Here is an 18,782-nt window from a genome sequence, read left to right as displayed (position 1 = left end):
GGGTTTTTTTCTTCTCAAAAGAAGAGAATTACCTGCTACTTACATAGCATCCAGATTTGTCCCATTAAAAGCATGGCCTTGAATACTGGTAAAACCATTATTGTAGAGTTTACTGCAAGCAAAGAAGAAATTACATCAGTGTATTCTGGGCTGCTTCAATACATGAATACCTAACATCCTATGCATCATTTTTCTTTGCAACAGCATATTCATGGAGGGTGAAGTTTAATCTCTTGAAGAAGCAGTAGTTACTGTGCAAGGTCAAACAGCTGCCCAAAAGCATTCCTGAGTGCACCTGAATCAAGGATGCCATGTGGCAGGTGTGCCATCTACCTCTTTTTACAGCAATGATAGACTAAACCACTTTGTTATAATTTTCCCACTCTCAAACTAAAAGCAAGGAAACAAAATCCTGCTAGGATTGATTAAGGAAGGCTACAGGAACTAACCAGCAAAAAGGTCTGATTTTACTATCAGGCATGCTTTAAAGTTCTAGAATTCATTCTTTTACTCCTTTAGAGCAAAAGGATTTTTTTAGAATTTCTTTAGAATTCATCTGTTTGCATTCTATTGCTCTTCCTCGCAGTTTAGTTCATAACTCATTACAGTAATTTCACTCCAATCAGCTCTTTCTTTTGGCTCACATTGACTGACTTGCTTGCATTACTGTGCTTTATTTAAGAATTTTCTTTCAAATATAACTCTTCTGATGTTTGCCATCCATTAGTTTCCATGGTATGCGCCACTCAGCTTGCAAAAAATCTTAGACACAGTTATAACCCTGATGACTCTTTACAGGGGGAAAACTTTGCAGACTTTCTCCTTTGATTTTTTTTTTTTCCCCAAATATAAACATTCACTGGCACTGGGGTCATAGAAAAACTACTTTAGTCAAGCCAGTTTAAAGAAAAGAGTGGGACTGATTCAAATAGCTGTCAAAGTACAGAATTTATGCAAACTAGAATATAAATGCTGTCTGTCTGTGATGTTTCTCTGTTGCAAACTACTAGAGAATAGGACAGGAGTAATTTTTTTTAAAACGTTTTGTGACTTAAACTGGAAGAACTTACAGGGTTAGAGATTCATTGCAAAGCCCATGGAAAGCATTTGCAGGCACTGAAGTCATGTAAGGATTATCTGCAATTTCACTGAAAAAGGAGACAAAATATCACAATCAAACATCTGCCCAACGGAGCATCTGGAGAACAGCTTTGTTATTAATTGTTATCTGCCTTGATAATAAATAGAAGTTTAAAACATAAAATACATGAAAATTAATTTCTTTAAATAACTAATATTAATATATTATAAATAACATTGCCATATTTATGATATTATAAATTTATTTATTCAAATAAATGAGTTTAAAATAATAACCTGTTAAGTTATATCTAAGGCCAGAAGATACATGTAGGATGAAGAATTGAGCATATTCCAGCACCCAGGAGTATAGCTCATGAGGTAAATGGGTTTTGTAGTTCTGGTGAGGTCTGCCAGCCTGTGTGATGATAGTGGCCAGTGGCACGGACAGGTCCCTGGTCTCATGAGCCAGAGAATCTGCAGAGTGAGTAACCAGTAGCTGCAGTGTCAATTGAACAACCCATGTGGCTTTAGAGCTGAAATCCTGGTCTCTAAATTCAGATAAGATATCAGATAAAACCTTATTCAGGACAGGGGCATTTTACTTTACAGAAGTGCATCTAGCACATCTCTTTCACTAGTAAGTGAAATAACTTAGTGATTCTTCTCACCTCTTGTCCAAAGGAGTGTTTCACTACTCATTTCTTAAATACTTTTTTTTTTCTCCTACTCTGCTTTCTTAATAAGTACTTGTATCTTCAGACCAAAATTCTGTTGTAACAAAATGGAGAAAGGAAAACTAAAGAGATTTACTATTACTAAACTGGAGAAAGGAGAGAGGAAAAGGCTGGTAGAAACAGAGGGAAGAGCCAAGTGTTTGTTTGCCCTTTTTCTGATTTTTCCTGAATAATACTATGGTCTAGAAATGAAATTATTGTGAAAAGGTTTCTCTCTTCAGCTTGTGGATTAGGTACAGCCTAATAAGGCCCATGCATAAAGTCCATGAACTGAGAAGTCCTAACAATTATCCATGTGCCAGAAATAACTTCATTCATTTTCTGTGCTACATTTGTGCATGTATATGTGCTAACACTGAACAGTACTCCAACCATTTTCATTCCAGGTAATTTTCCCTGATAGGTGGTTTCCACCACAAGTTATTTGGTTTTGACATTTTGCAGATTGGTTCATTTTTTTCTAAATAAATGATTACTTGCAAGTTGCTTGACCTCAAAGGCAAATAGTAATTTAATAAATGGGTTTCCCCCAAGCTATACCTTATTCATTAATTAGAAGCCTATTATTTTTTGAGAGCCATTTTTTTCTTGATGGAAGAAACAAAAAGTCTTTCATTGAATAGCATTTAGAAACAGATATCGTAGAACTATCTTCCTTGAAAGTACAGCTCTATTCTTGAAAAACTCTGTGCAACATTAAGACCTATATTTATCTTTTCTTAGTTATTGCTATAAAAATATCGAGGCAGAAGTAAAACAATGTTTGGCTTTCTCCACTTAGAAAGGCACTGAGTTAGTTAAAAGAAGAACACAGATGGTTGTATAACTGCTTTGTTTCATCTAGCCTGTTCAATTCTTGGTTCTCTCTACTATGTAGAAGTAGATCTAGCAGAGTTTTCAATCTAAGCTGAAGCCCTTCTGGTCTTTGAGAAACTCCCTAATAGTTTTTAGGATATAGTTACATCTCACTCAGAGCTCTGACTGGCTCAGGTTTCAGTCTTGGAGGCCTACAGCCAAGGTGAATGTGTGTGTTAGAACAAAGCTTATTTCTGGTCTCAGAAGATCCTTGGAAGGAAAGATCTCATTGCTTCCTACAGGTCTACACTTTTTAGCAAAACAAGCAGCATTTCTCTATTGCTCTGAGGTTCATCTTGCCCGTGGCAGACCATGCATGCAGTGGGAACTGACCCTTCTCAACCAAAACCACCTTTTAGCAGCACAGAAACACGGCCTGTGCTAGATCATCAGTCACATCTTTGCAAATCACCTTCTAACATAACACTTCTCATTTTCATTTGCCTTTTGCCTAGCCTATCCAGCGTTCTCTTCCAGCTGAAAACAATATAAGATTTCTAACTCCTCTCTGGGACCAAGTGACCAAGATACTTCTACCTTGTGTCAGCCTGCAAGTCTTCATCTGCAGTACTCTTCCTCCTCAGCTTGATTACAGCTCAAAATTCTGACTTAGATTAATACAGGTGGATATTGTCTGTGCTTTTTAAATACCAAGAAACTCCTGCTTATTTTAGAGTTCAAAGCAGAACTCTTTGTTTCTATAATACCTTTAAGAATAATAGTGGGAGACCTCCTTGTCCCCATTTGCATTCCTATTCTTTTTCTTCAAGAAATTGTTCTGCAGTTTGCTTCACCATGCCAGCAAAATTTGTTAGAAGAATTTTGATAGGATGACTTGATGTTAGAAGGATGTATGCCAGCTCAGGTCCCATGTGTCACACTATTCTCACTTCATATGAATTCAGCCAATGCAAAACCAAAATCAAAATAAAAGCAAAGGGCCTGTAGAAGTTGTGTGTTATAAATGTGCTGTGTGTCCATGTCTCTAATTCAGGTCAAATGTGTAGTGCTAGGGGAGCTGGCATTTTCCAGATTTGGTGCTAATGATCATTGAAATATTGCTTGAGAAAAAGCATTTTGTCAAACTTAAACGATATTTTTCTCAAAAGCAGAAATGTTCATTATACATTTTCATGTGGTCTGAGGATGGCAATATCCTAACCAGCTGTGAGGACAGATACTTACAGCAAAAAATTCACATCAAATGAATAGATTTTGTTGAGGTCTGGAAATACTTTGAGTCCAGTATTAAAAATACCACTGAAAGAGAGGAGAAACAGAAAAATTTACTGCATCACTGAACATCAACGAACAATGTATTTAAAGTGTTCAACAGAGCAGGATGGTTATTGCATCCTCTCTATTGGCAATCAATTCATTTATAATCAACTGTCCTAAACAGAAGGATGCAAGAACAATATAAAAAGTTCAAAATGCCAGACTTATGATAAATTATAGAATCTAAAAAATGAGAACACATATTAATAAGATAGCCAGGTGGATCTGTATCTTGTGAGGCTGATAGGAAGAAAATAATTAAAACTCTGCTTTAAGAGTTGTTCATATAGCTCTAAAAAGGGAAACTGTCTATAATGTGAAATGCTTAATGCCCCTTCTTTATAAACTCCTGTAGAGTGAAAACAACTGTAGTTCTCAATTTTTAAAACTATTATTCTGAAATGGATTTTTTTTACTACTTCCTTTTTTTATTACTTTCACATCTATAGGAAAAACCTGGACAAATCTTTCCTTCTTGCCACTGCCCCCAACCACATACACATGGAGGCCTTTCTTCCAAATATTACTCAAAATCACAGAAATTTCTTTAGAAAATCATGAGTAATTTTCAGGATTTCTTTCTGCCATAGAGGTCATATGAAATCAGGTGTCTATAGGTGAGCTTTTCACATTTGGCTGACAGGTATGCTTTAAAACCCTGTGTAAATATGTAGTAAATACTAAAAAGATATATCTGTTGTGTCCCTTCTTCCCACTGTTTTCTACAAAAATGGAATAAGTCAGCACTTATCATAAGAAAAGAGCTAGCTGTGGAATTTTGCTAAGGAATATTAGTGTATTCTAGATATTTAATGGATAAGACAAATGGGAAAACTACTGATGAATTTGTGGACATGTTTTTCTTTCTCGCAAAAGTAGTAAGAGTTCCAACCCCTACCCTTGCTGGATTTCTGTCATTAGAATAAAGCAACAGGGAAAAACATGGCAGTCAGCTCCAAAATCAAATGCAAACTAACAAAACTGCTAAAATGTAAAGAGTCATCTGTGAGATTTAAATACCAATTTGTTGCAGGTACTAAATACTTACAGGTATTTCAAAAGTGGGAGGTTCTTAAAGGCATCTGGATCTATGTAATCCAAGTTCCTAAGATTTCGAATTTCACTGTAAAAAGGGAGGAACATTGATAATTAATATTTAATAATGTATCACAACAGAAATCAGCAATGTTAAAATGAAATTTCAGGGACCTAATTCCTGCAACAAGCTTTTTGTACTGGACAGCACTAGCTCAAGACCAGAGCAATCTCACAATGATGCATTATCATCTGCATAGGTGCCATCCTGGGACTGGCCTTTTGAAGCAAGGGGATAAGAAGTACCTAAGATTTGATTATGGATCTTTTGTTTCTGCAACGTTGAGTAAAAAGAAGAGAAGTAAAACCTTTGTTATTTGTATATAATAATCCTATCAAATTACAACCATTTATGCACCTTATAATTTTATGTGCAATTTTTCTGCTTACTTTCTTTATGGCTCTGAGAGTATTTTGTATTATTTTATCCTGTCTTTTACAGAGCTCATCAAGTGATGGCTCAGTCACTTAAATCAACTTTGTTCTGAGACTTGAAATGGCCACAACATTCACTACATAACCATGCCCAGCAGTACAGAGGATAGCATTTCTCTTGCTATACAACAAGGCAAGATGTAACATAGTCTTCATTCCTTATATCTTCTGTCCACAGTTAAGTCCTTAAATACTTCTACCCAAGAGAAAGCTTGGTCTGCAAATGTTTTTTTAGTCTGCACAAGTTGAAAAACCAGCCTGACACTAATCACAGCTGTGGCCATGATGGTGCTTTCTGTAGATGTGTTGGTGGAGCTGCTGCCCCTCCAGCCACCACCATCATTGCCTGGAGTCATGACTCTTCTTCACTTTTCTGAAATGTTTGTCTCTTCTCTTAGTACAATTTCCCTTAATAATTCTAATTCTATTTTCTAGCAGATTTCTTTCATTTCTGTCTATAACAACAGTCAGCAGTCTGGCTGCACCAAGCAGACTATGCCAAAATTCTCAGTCTTGAGGTAGATTCAGTAGACCTACCAATTTTCATCTTTTATTTAAAAAGCCTTCCCCCATCACATGCAGACTTTTAGTTTCTTGGACTCTTTACTGATTCCAGCAGTTTTGCATGGATAGTTTTGCATGTTTGCTTCTTTTTGTTTACTTTAAATCAGCTCTAGACACCGGTCTCATAACACTGCTGAAACAACTCTCAGCCTTTCTTCAAATAGAAACCATATAGAAAGAATGGTGCCAGGCTTCCTTCTGATTCTAGCAGTGGAGCAATGGGTCTGAAGAAAACATTTCTAGCTACTTATATGGAGAAATTTGATAAAGATTTTTGTACTGGCAAAACAGTTCTGCTTCACCTTTCTGCATCAGTTTTCTCTCTGTTTACTAAAACACTGCAGGGAAATGAGGATTACCCTTTTACTTGAACGTTAAATTGATGTCATTTATTGCTCTAGTGCTGCTACTGTAGTGCTGGATTCAACTATTCTTCACATCTGTTAGCTACTTTGAACTGTAGCTGTGTTTCTGTATTTAAAAGAAATCCTCTCGGTGTCAGTTTCTTGCTTCTCTCCAATTATTTTAGTAGTTATGTAGCTATCACATTCCCAGCAGTGGAATTTGCTTCATAAACATTAACTGACATGTTTTTTCCATCACTGACTGCTTTTAAAATGTTGGACTTGTGAGCTTTCTGGCCTGATCCTCTGTGGACCAAGCATATTCCAGGGAAAGACAGTCTTCAGTTCAGCCTTTAGCCTGGAAATGGATAATGCATTGGAGTATCAAAGAGTCATCAGGTTTTGGTTTGTTGCTATTCATAGCATTCTGCCTAAATTATTTGGATGAGGGTACTGGAAATAAGAATTCAAAATCAGCAGATGGTACTAAAATTAAAAGAACAAAATAATGTAATGAGATACAATTTTGATTTATTAAGTAATTGGACCATGAAAGGACATTTGCTGATTAAACAATGCAAATTAAAAGCTAATTAATCTGGGAATAAAATATTTTAAACAGCCAGATGAGACAGCACAGTAATGAGAGAAAATCTTAAATAATGGGAGTGAGGGAATCAATATGATTCAACTAAACATTGGGAAAAGGTTTATATCCCTGCTGTCCAATTTTCTTTAGCTGGTAATGTTTGGATTCAAAAAGAAGTATGCTTTAATATATACTGTATTTATACTTGCAATTCATCCTACTCTTTGTATTGCAGAGGTGCCTTGAAGCCCAAAAGGAAGAAAAGGGCCATTGTGGAGCAATGGACAGCCAGGCTCAGAAGTGTCTAGTCAAAACAGATGAGAGAGGTATAATAATAAAAGGTGATTTGACAGAAGTGAGTGCTCCACTTATGAAAGAATGAGGACAGAAATCCAATTTTCCCTATTTCTAGTCCAGTCAAATGTGCCTCCTGCATTTGACTGGCCTGAATATGTGGCCTCTCATTTTATCTGGGTGAAAAAGAGAAAGATCTCGTGTGCTGTAGATAAATGTAGGTAACTTCAAGGCAACCACAGCTGAAGTGCAAAGAGTAGATTTATTCCATCATCTTGTTGGCTGGAGGATTGAAAAAAAATTAAGTAGAGACACACAGAGTGCTAGGCTCATATTAGCAGGGGCAAAACACAGTGGGGCCTGGGTGCTGCCTTACATATCAAAGGGGGCCTGGAACACGTGCAAATCTTCACCGGGCTGTGTTTTACAATCTCTGCACTTCTTATCTCCTTTCCCTGCTTACAAAGAGGCCCCAAGTCTATAAGAAGAATGCTTTTAAGTCTTTCACAATTTTCTGTTATCTTGTGAGAAAATGCCACTTCTTCAGTAGACAAAAAATAACCAAAACAAACACAGATGCGTGAATTCTGACACTGTTTTCTAACATCTCCTCGGTGCAAGACTGGTCTCTGAATGAAAACAATTCTAATCCAATTTATTTTTCTCTCTTCTTGCCAATCCTCTCTTTTCCAACCCTTTCCTTCCCACAGATCTTCATTTCTATTCATGAACTGTGCTGCTGTCCTTGTTTTAAATACTCAAACATGATTAGTATTAGAGTACTGGAAGGAATTCCTCTCTAAAATCACAGATTTAAAAGATATCTACTGCTCCATTAATATTGGAACCTATGAAGTTAAGCCCATAAGGAGGAAGGATATTTGAATAATTCTGATCTCATCAATTAGCAGGACAAACTGCATTTCACAATTTCTTTTACAGTAATCAGGCATGAGTTATATACTCAGACACATAAATGTATGGTCCTGTTTTTCAAGCTGTAATCAAAAGACTGCTGTGGTATAAAGATTAATCCCAAAAGGTCCATAAAGATAGAAGAGCAAGTTGATTATCAGTAAATTCATTAAGCGGGGTTTGCACTTTTTATCTTCTATGAATTGGGGAGTTGAAAATATTAAAACTTGTGAACTTAAAAAGTTACAGTACTTTGAAAAGCAGCTCTATGAAAACTGTTAGTAGTTGAAGCTGCCTAAAATGCAGATAAAGCCTAAGAGTATACTTAAAATGCCTAGCAAGCTAGTTCTCAGATATCTACGTGTGTCTATGAGAGCTGATTTACAATTACTTTTGAAATGCAGCTTTAGAAAATAGAAAAATCACAGCATACAGCAGTGTTACAATTCTGAGTCCTTCTGGGCATTAAGTGCTTTTAAGGTACAAGAAAACCTGAGACAGTTAGAAGGCATTTTTGTTAACCATTGATGCAAAAAGGAAAAAGGTGCCCTGAACAAACATTTCAGTCCTTAAACAGTAAACTTTGCAGTCCTAACTGAAATTACTTAGAGATGATAATTAAAAAAAAAAGAAGTATGCTGCTACTTACCCACTAAGTAAGAGAATTATTAGTGGAGTATTTACAAAAGTATTCAAAATTGCTTTGCAAACTCTGTTCTTTCTGTTCTTGGAAGTACAGAAACAATTTTAAAACTCTCTTATTTGTACTTTAAAGACACTTGATGTTTGATATTTTAGTTCTGGCACTCAGACTAGGAATTTAAAGTGTACTAGGTTTACAATCAAATCACCACCTGACTGTCCAAGAACAGCAATTCACTTTTACTTATTAATGAAAATACACAAAAAACTTTATCTCATCAAGAATGGATGTGCAGAGAAAGTCACTTGATTTTATAAAGATATGTGTCAAGACTTACAAATAACTATGAACTTATGTTTAGTTGCAAAACTATAACTACTTTCAAATCCAAATGTATCTAAAAATGAAACTAATAGTTAGAGCTATTCAAATATTAGGCTAATTAATTAATTGAGACATATGCTTGCCAGCTAAGTTTTCAGAAATGTTAATATGCTACTTAAAATTTTATCTGAATTTGGTAACATTAAAAGAAGCACAAACATTTACATATGTAAGTGGAATCTAAATTTCATTTACCAGACATATTTTTCATACCTGCATTGCAATATTGATACATTCTTGAGTATGTTTAAGCCCCGAATTCAGAAATTGCAAACCTGGCTTTAGGGTAGTAATATAATCATGTTATGCTGTGATACCTACAAAGACTAAGGATATCCAAGTCAGCAATTGTGAAATGTTTTAAATAAGCTTTATTTTCATTGTATTGTAATAACCTGGGACCCCCTCTCTACCTTCTGTGATTTCACAGCTACCTTAGCTTCTCTCACTTGTTCATCTACTTCCATGTTTTATTCTCCCCCTGCAGCCAAACCATCCATGTTATTTCATCTGCATGCACCTGTTTAAGCCTTTGCACCAGTGGCACCAGAGAACTGGCTTAGGCTCCCAACGAGCTGATCTACTCCCCACCTCCAGACTGCAGATTTTAACGAGATTGTTTTGCATAGCACTATCCCAGCTCTGAAATTCACTGCAGGTACACAGCATTCCCCCACCAATCTCTTCAGTCTTCCTCTCCAGGTGCTTCTCTCTTCTTCCTGCAGTGCTGGATCCCCTGGCCTGGCATCACGAGCTGTCCAAGAGAAGGGCAGCCCTTGCCCAGAGGATGGAGGGGCTGCTGTGCCCCTGGCTCCATCTCCCTGCAGGGCTGCAAGTGCTCCCCCAGCAGCTCTCCAAATGATGTCACAAATATGAGGACAAGCCACTTGAACCTTAACCTTTGGCCTTGTTCCCAAATGCTCTTTATGTGGTTGTATAAGAGGAGAATGCTTTGTGAGTTAGGAGAAGAGTAGGGAGAGACCAGGGGAGGGTGAGCCAAGACACAGAGAAAGAAGGAAAAGAAAGAATGAGGTTCTGAGGTTCTGTTTGCAGGAATGTTTCCCTGAGAAACAGAGACCTAATTACAACAGGTTTTTATTTAGTGTAATGTTACCAAGCTTCAGTTCTACTAGTAAGGCAACTACAGAGAGACACTGATTGCTAATCAGACCCTTTCACAACTACATTTACAAAAAATACATACTTATGTAATTGTATGAGAGAGACAGATCTGAATTCATAAACAGACATGCTTTAAAAAGGTAAATACAAAAAGAAGAAACAAGAAGCCATTGTGAGACCAATTTAACACAATTGAGGAGGAAAAAAACCAGCAGAACTGTGTTCCTTATTTACATCTTCATAGAGTGGAAGTTTTGCCAATAATTACCAGCAAAATGAGATGTGGCTCATTAAAATACAGCAGGTGATCAGTATCCTTAGTTTGCAGAAATTGCTCAGTACTTGAAAGGCATGGATGCATTAAAATATGACCCTTATAACCCATAAAAATATGCTTAAAGAGCTGAGGTCTGGAAGGAACAGAAAGTCAGGACAGAGGTACATGAACCAAATAAGCACTGAGAAAATGGGTTGCTGAAGATCAAGGCTGAAGAGCACTAACTAAGCTTGGCAGACAGATCATGATGAACACAAGATGCCTATTCACATAACACTTGGCTTAAAGCAAAGCATTAGTTTCTTCCTTCTACAAACACTGAATTTTCTCTTGAAAAGTTTTTATGTCTAAAAAGAAATGTTTTGAGAATGAAACTGTGTGTATAAGTTTCAGTTAGGGTAAAAAGATTATTTATATAAAGCTGCACTTTATGAAAGTTCGAAGAAAAACAAGCTGTAAAAATAAAACTATGAAATGACTTTTCAAAATTGTTAATCTCAACCTCCTTTAAAATACATTGTGATAATCTTAATCTACTATTATTTTAGCATTAATACTTTAAAATACTATGTAAATGGAGAACCTTAAATTATTGCATAGCACAAGTTGCAAATTTATCCCTGTATTATCCTGCTGTTTGGAAGGTAAATCAAATTCAACAGTGATAGGTTTTAACAAGTCAGGAGTTATAGAAACAATTCATAAAAATTATCAAATCTATAAATTGCTTTCTTTAACAGCTTATATACAACTGTCTAACTTGCCAGATGCTAGGATATTCCCTGATTAAATTATACATGTGCCTTACTTCCAAACAGATTTTTTTAAACCTGGTAAGCACTTTTAAGTGGTAGAGATGGCCCTTCTTTGTGGGCTATCTCCAAAGTCTTGGAGTTTTCCTATAACTTTTGTGAGCAGAGTTCTGATTTCTTGTCCTAGGTAATATTTTTGGCTCTTCTGCAGAAAAAAGAAAAATCTTGTATGTCTCTCTACAGTTTCTCTTGGCAGTGCTTTGTGAGAAATACAAGGGGTCCCACATTACCATACCCTTGTATAGTGGAGCAGGAAACGTTCCCCCCGTGGCCTGCCCACAGGCCTGTGCCAGGGGTGACATGAGAGTGTCATGAGCCTGTGAACTCTGCTGACTCCTGCACAGACCCACAGCTTCCCAGTCATGGACAAGACATCCAGGCCTGGGGGCTGGAGTGGGTGTGATTTTGGAGCTTTCTGGAGCATTTTATCTTCAATTTCTAATAAGGTGAACCACAAAAGAAGTACCATATGAGGAATTTGTAGTACATAGTGGCAGATACTTTATTCGTTGCTGATAAAATGTGCTGCCAGTAAATGTTTCACTAGAAGTTCATTTGTGTTCAACAAGAAATTTTAAAGACACAACAACTATGAAAGAGGAAGAGAGAGCATGGACACGACAGGCTTAGAAAAAAATATCAATGTAATAGGAAATGGTATTATAACCAAAGTAAGTACTGATATCACACCAAAGCCTTGCTGTGAAACTCGGGAATACTATTGGAGCATGTTGTTGGCCTGAAGTAGATCTCAGGATCCTCACACTCTGCTTCTTGATATGCCAGTCAAGTTCATGTTCTCTTAGAGGAGTCACACTTTCCAGCATTAGTTTCTCTCTTTATCTTCATTAACAATAATTATATTTCTCTCCTGTAACTTTGTTAGTCTTTCTGAATCACACTGTGTAAAGTAAAAGGAAAAAGAATCGTAGAAAATACAGCAGCATTAAACCATCATCTAATTCAGTCTCTTTCTCTGAATGAAGATTAAATAGATCTATGGAATTTCAGATCATACAGCCATAAAGGCCTGCAGTGGTAGAGACAATGTCTCCAGGAAAACAATTCTAGTGTTTATTACCATAAGAATAAATACCAGCCATAGGAATACATTTCCTAGAGGCTGCCACGAGTCTCATCTAATCTACTTTAACATTATTATTACTTTTTCAAACATTAGTGTGAAAATGGGTGGTAGCTTTCACCTCTTGCAACAACCTTTAAAAAAATCAATCTGCCTCTGGCATATTTTCTTTCTGGACACAAAAGACTTTTCCCTCTGACCATGTTTTCTGGATCCATGGTGACCAACAGTGCTCTCCCATGGAACCTCTGCAAACAAAAATCTCTGAAATATGCCAAACTGTAATTCAGCTGAGCCTTACAACAGTGGCACACTTTCCAATCCCTCTTTTGAATCAGTAATGGAAACATGGAAGAGTATCAGATACAGGAGGGGTCCTTTGGAGCTCCCTATTCAATACATTACATTCTCATTTTGACAGGGTTCTGATGGATGACAAGAATTCTCTGGATGAATCCCAGCAGTTCTGTAACTGCCCTTAGAGTGTCACTTGGTGTGGACTGGTCAGAACAGGAGAACAAAAAGATGCAGAAACACTTCCCAGAAGCCTTTTTCCATATTATTCTTGTTCCATTTAATAACCATATAAACACTCTTCATTTTACTAGTGCACTTTCAGAATGATTACTTATTCTTCATGTCTCCAGGTAGGGCCATTTTGCTCTGTGCTTTGCTCCTTCTGATTTTATTTCTTATGCTTATATTATTGTTTTGCACTTACCTGCAGTAAATCGACAGAAATAATTCTTAGTTAGCATTTTATTTCAACTTGACATCCAGTTCATTATGCACTCCCACTAGTTTCTCAGTACATTTATCTACGTTTCTATGGGAAGATACAGAAAGGAACCAAAAAAATGTATGGAAAACAAGCACAATGAAATAAGCTCAAAAAAGAGACTGACTCACTCCACATTATGGAGAAAGGAAATGAAAAAAGGAATATTTAGATACATAGGAGACAGGAATGAGGAACATCATCATGTATGTTATTTCCACAGATTCCAAATTTATCTTATCGCTGTATTCATTTATTTAATTACAGTACTTACATGTGAGTGACTTTGCTTAAACTGTTGAAGGAATGGGCCTCCAGACTCTGAAGTGTTTCATCTATAGAGATGTAACTAAACACCAGCAAACAGAAAAATAAAGAGGTCTCAGACACTGGGAAGCCACAGCTAGTGCCCATCATGCCACTTCATTTGTTGTCTCATTATTTTTCTCATCCAGCTATGATGACACTCAGAAAGAGAGCAGGATTTAAATCAGATCAACACTTGGCAGCAGCCGCAAGGCCGCTTATTTTCCCAGCCCTTATTTTCTTCCTTCTCCCTCTCTCCACCTTTCTTTGCTTTTTTCCAACCTCAGCATCCCCCATATTGCTATCCACCAGCTGCCCCTGTTGTCCTCTGCTGCTGATGGAGAGCAGCTTGGTGACACGTGGGGCGCTTGAGGAGAGGACAACCCGGAGCAGGTAAGGCAGTGGAGACTGAGCTGAGGCTGGGCTCTATCAGCTGGCACGGGGAGCACAGGAGGTGCAGGCACATGTGAGGTGTGGGGAGCTGTGTGGTGGCATTGGCTGTGGGGCAGCAGAGTGCCCAGGGTGGGAAAGGCACTGTGCTACTCAGGAAAGGGTGCACAGGGGAATTGTGCTTCACATGGGGCTGCTGGCAGAGAGCACTCTGGGATGCTCCTTTGTGTGGAGAAACTGTGGAGAAAACACTTTGAGGAGCCACAGACCGGGTGTTTGTGAGGTACTCATGAATGTGACCCCAAAGCATCATCCTAAACCCAGAAGAAATGTTCCTTATCCTTGACCTTAAAAATACTGAATGCTCAATGTGTTCTTAAGTCAGCAGAAAGTACCATGTGAACCCCTTTTACCAAGATTTAGTGTATTTGCCTTATTAACAGTGTAAACCAGAAATTGAAATTGCATTTGAGTATCCTATAAAACCTTTATTCAGGGATGCCTTTCTGACAGGAATTAGCTTTGTAATTAAGCATGTAATTTAAATGTTTTTTCTTTCATTCATGCAGAAAAGCAGCACAGGGGGAAAAAATCTCTACTTCTGGCTATCAAGAGTACATAGCTATGCATTCATTTAAGAGAAATTGTAGCTCTAAAATTTTTGTTTAAACAAGGTTCATAAAGAGGACAACTAGATCTTTTATTCAGTACAGATAAAAAAAATCCATGTTTATTTGTGGAAATCATATAGTAGACACCATATAGCAAAATGAACTGCTGTATTTTGAATAATAAACACAGTATATAATCCCCTGTTGAAACTTCAGAACATTTTCTAGATGAATTTGCAAAACCAGGAATGATCTGGTAATTTTCATTGCACAGTTTTCATTGCACAGAAATTATGGGCTGGGAGAGGCAAATGAGACATGTGGTACATTAGAGGCCAAGACTTACACATAAAAGTTGTATTTAAAAGACAGGTACTGATTCCCCAACCTGAAGTTTATATCAAGAGGGTGGGAGTTCATGTTTTGTGGTAGTAGTAATGCTACAAGAAATATCCAGATGGGCATCGACACTATTAAAATTTAAATTGCAGTGGAGCTTTTGGAGCCAAAGAAGGGCTGACACCCTTTTATATTGAATCAAACTCTGTTCTAAACTAAGTTTATCCTTTTTATATATAATACTATACATCATGTGAGGGATATTCTCCCTCTCCAAAAAAACCCCTAAACAATACCCAATCTATGTGATTAAACTGAGATGGTAAATGAAGCTGCAGATATCAAAGAACAATTACTTAAAAGGATTTTAGAAAGTCTTTATTTCAATATACCTGGATGAAACTATGAAATATAATAGGTGAGGGGCACACTCAGACACAGCAGGAGCCAAGGACCACGGACACTGGGCACTTAAATTGTGAGGGGGTAAAACCCCAGGGATTCCTTTGCTCAGGGTCCCTCCTTGGAGGCACCAAACTCGGGCTATTTTGTTATTTAGTTATTGAATCAAGATTAAACCATTCAAAAATCTGGACATCTGAGACTTTGCTATGGGGAATGTGGGGTCGAGCTGGTCATGGTGTGAACGTGACTCTCAGAGTGGCTCCTGGATGGTGGGACAGGCGTTTCCTTAACAGAGCCACCTTTATGGGACAAATGTAGACACAGCTGGTTCTGCCTCTGGGGACTGTATCCATGCATGTGATTGCACACAAAGGAAGGGTCTCTCACATCACACAAATATTAATGTTTTGGTGAAAGTCCATCTCTAGTCTAGAAATGTCTCTGGTCTCACAATGAGTAGTGCTCCATATCATGCTGGCAGCTGGAAATAAATTTTTAGCCAGGACCAGCAATTGAATATGTTAATTTGCCATGAGTGAAGTGATTTCCTTTAATTCTCAAACTAAAAAATGTTGTATAGCTTTATTTATCACATCAACTTCAATAAAGGAGGAGTGGTCTTGTTCACAAATGCACAGAATGCCTTCCTATAACTGGTTCAGGTTTTAAACAATAGAATTATTACCTTCAGTTCTAAAATGTAAGTGGTGAGGTAGCAAAGGTACCCTAATATTTTCATTTCATAAATTTTTATACTAAAAAACAGAATTTTGGAGAAGGAGAGTAATTTTAAACAAAACTTTAAAAGAATAGTATCAGAAACTGAATAGAACTTACATCCTAGAGATGTTGGGGAGGTTGGAAAAAGCATCACTTGGAATTTTTCTTAGATGAGTCTCCAAAAATCTCCTAGAGAAACAAAAATTTGGCAGTTAATATCCTTTGGTAGCTACAATTTAAGATTAAAAAGTCCCACACAGCTTCAGCTCTGCTCCAATGTTTTTGTTCTTATCTTGCCTTTTCTCTGAGTTGCCATCTTTGCCTCATTTCTATTCCTGTTTCATTATGTGGCTTGTTTTGTTTGCTGTGCTCCATCAATTTTAAATTGCAGCTTTCTGCATCATCCCACCCAAGAACTCAGCAGTTAGTGGTGACAATGGACCTTCCAAAACTCCAGAGCATGGCCAGCAAAACATATTTGCCCATTGAGTTGGTGAAGTATTAAGAGAATTCTTTTAATCATTTCAGGCTCCACAACGATATCCCATCCCTCATTCTGAGCAAGAAATTCAGGCATGTCAGCCAAAATTGAATTAGAGCAATTGCTGCTACTTCCCCAGAATTCTTCATTTTCTTTGTAATAAATAGTACATTCTTCCTCCTCAAACATTTGATGCGGGGTGGCATGTACCTTACCCGTCTGCAGGAGATTTCAGAAAAACCCACAATATTTAAGGGAGATACCTATCAACAGCCAAGCTCTTAACAGAATGAATCTCTAGCAGACTCACTCCTCTAAATAAGAAAGGAGGAAATACTTTTGAAAATCAGCCTATGATAGCTGTTAAACTTACAGTTACAACCTGTTGTTGTTAATCTTTGCTTTCCCAATACAGTTTGGGAATACATTTACAGAGCATCTAGTCAATGAATAGTTTGAAGAATAATCAAGAACAAATTATAAACTTTCCCCCTAGCTGCTATTTAACAACAGTTAAAGAAAAAAGAAATAAACAAATTAGGATGATTTCCTGATTCTGTTTTGCTTCATAATGCCAAGTATCTGATTACTACAATTATATTTGATTTACATAGCCAAATATATTATCATCTTGAGATTTATCAAGCTTCTGGAATTTGCCTACAAGAAATAAAGCTGTAGAAATAGAGTTTAATAATAACAATATATGTAGCAATTCTCCAAGGTTTTGTCTTGAATTAAAGTATAAATTAAGAGAATGTACATTCCTATAATCCCAAGGGAAGAATCTACTTCCCCAGTCTACCTTCTCTACTCCATATATTTGTTACAAGAATGAGTAAAGACTTCTACTTTTCCAGCAGTGGGTTGATGTTTCTCCTGACCTCAATACACCTGGCTCCAGACAAGCTCCCAACCATGGGAATGTCAATTGGTCCAGAGGTTATGTCCACATGGATGTTATTTTAACATCCACAGCAGTATCAGTGATATTACTTCAGTAAGATATATTAGGGAAGTAAATATATATTTTACATAGTTGCCTCTTCATTTTAAAAGGATTTTTAAATGCGTATCTACAAAACACAATAAGTAAATACACACCACCCAAAGAATTTCAGATTGAAATTATATGATTTATGATTTGAATCATCTCAACAAAAGCTTTATGTATTGTAACAAACTATTTTCCACCAATACAGGGGGAAAAATTTACCATATGTCAATATGAAACAGAGTTTGTCAATTTGAAACAAAGTAAAAAATTTTACATTCAAAATTCATTTTTCTGAGAAAATTATAAGAATCTAGCTTTTTATATAGGAGAAATAAACACGACAACAAAGTAATGGCTTGGTAAACAGCTATTGACACATTCATTTCTAGTTCTTTATATCCAATTAAATCCCACACAAACAAAAATATATTTTAAATCATTCTGAAATAAATGCATTATAGTCTTTCAGTGGTGCAAATATAGCTATAAAAAGGCATTTCACATAGTGAAATTTGTGCTAAGCTTACCAGAAGATGATTACCACCTAGTGTCCAATGCTAGTATTACCAATGTAGTAGGAATGAGGGAATGATTCACACAGCAAAGGAACTCTGCAAGTAGGGAATCACTTCTGAATATGCAGACTACATAGCTGCTTTCCTACAACTAGCAGTCCAACAGAATAACATAAAGTATCTCTCAAAACTGGCCCAGCCCTAAGTAATTAAAGAAATACTAGATTCCTTCAAGATGAAATTGTACAGGTCAGTGTTTGGGACAAGTAGGTACTGAAAGTAAGCTCTCACTGCTAATGTATCCTCTGCCTACAAACTGAGGTACATATGGACGCTCTCAGACTGACAGGAGAGAATTTAGGTTGGCTACTTGTGAATTTATAGCAAATAGAAAACACCACAATGTTGGAGCTTATCCTTGCTCAGTTTGTGATCACCCAGTGCTTCTGACTGGATTTGAGTAAAAAAGACTTTACAGGAAGGAATGATCCCATTCTCAGTCAGTTTTCAGATGACACCAAGATGGGCAGGAATGTTGATCTGCTGGAGGGTGGGAAGGCTCTGTAGAGGGTCCTGCACAGGCTGGAATGATGGGCCAAGGCAACTGTGTGAGGTTCAACAAAGCAAAGTGCCAGCTTGCTGGGTGCCCTCCCAGCTCCTTGTGCACCTCCAGCCTGGTGGGGTAGTATGAGAAGCATAAAAGGCTGTGACTCTCTAAGCACTGCCCAACAA

The 18,782-nt window shown here is 37.1% G+C and overlaps 1 protein-coding gene across 1 annotated transcript in view; it reads right to left on the bottom strand.

The window, feature by feature from the left end:
• The window catches only part of TSHR (thyroid stimulating hormone receptor), a 47,764-nt gene that overhangs the window by 20,370 nt on the left and 8,612 nt on the right, over positions 1-18,782 (bottom strand). Inside the window, exons 3-8 of the mRNA XM_054635376.2 lie at positions 16,175-16,246; positions 13,561-13,635; positions 4,999-5,073; positions 3,858-3,932; positions 1,071-1,148; positions 44-112 (exon numbers count right to left, since the gene is read on the bottom strand). Of these exons, the coding sequence (XP_054491351.2) occupies positions 44-112; positions 1,071-1,148; positions 3,858-3,932; positions 4,999-5,073; positions 13,561-13,635; positions 16,175-16,246 (444 nt within the window). The remainder of the gene's footprint in view (positions 1-43; positions 113-1,070; positions 1,149-3,857; positions 3,933-4,998; positions 5,074-13,560; positions 13,636-16,174; positions 16,247-18,782) is intronic.

This window comes from Agelaius phoeniceus, chromosome 6 (assembly GCF_051311805.1).
Source record: "Agelaius phoeniceus isolate bAgePho1 chromosome 6, bAgePho1.hap1, whole genome shotgun sequence".
Taxonomy (NCBI): Eukaryota; Metazoa; Chordata; class Aves; order Passeriformes; family Icteridae; genus Agelaius; species Agelaius phoeniceus.
Note: the sequence above shows the minus strand (reverse complement) of the source record. Positions and strands in the feature narration are given on the sequence as shown.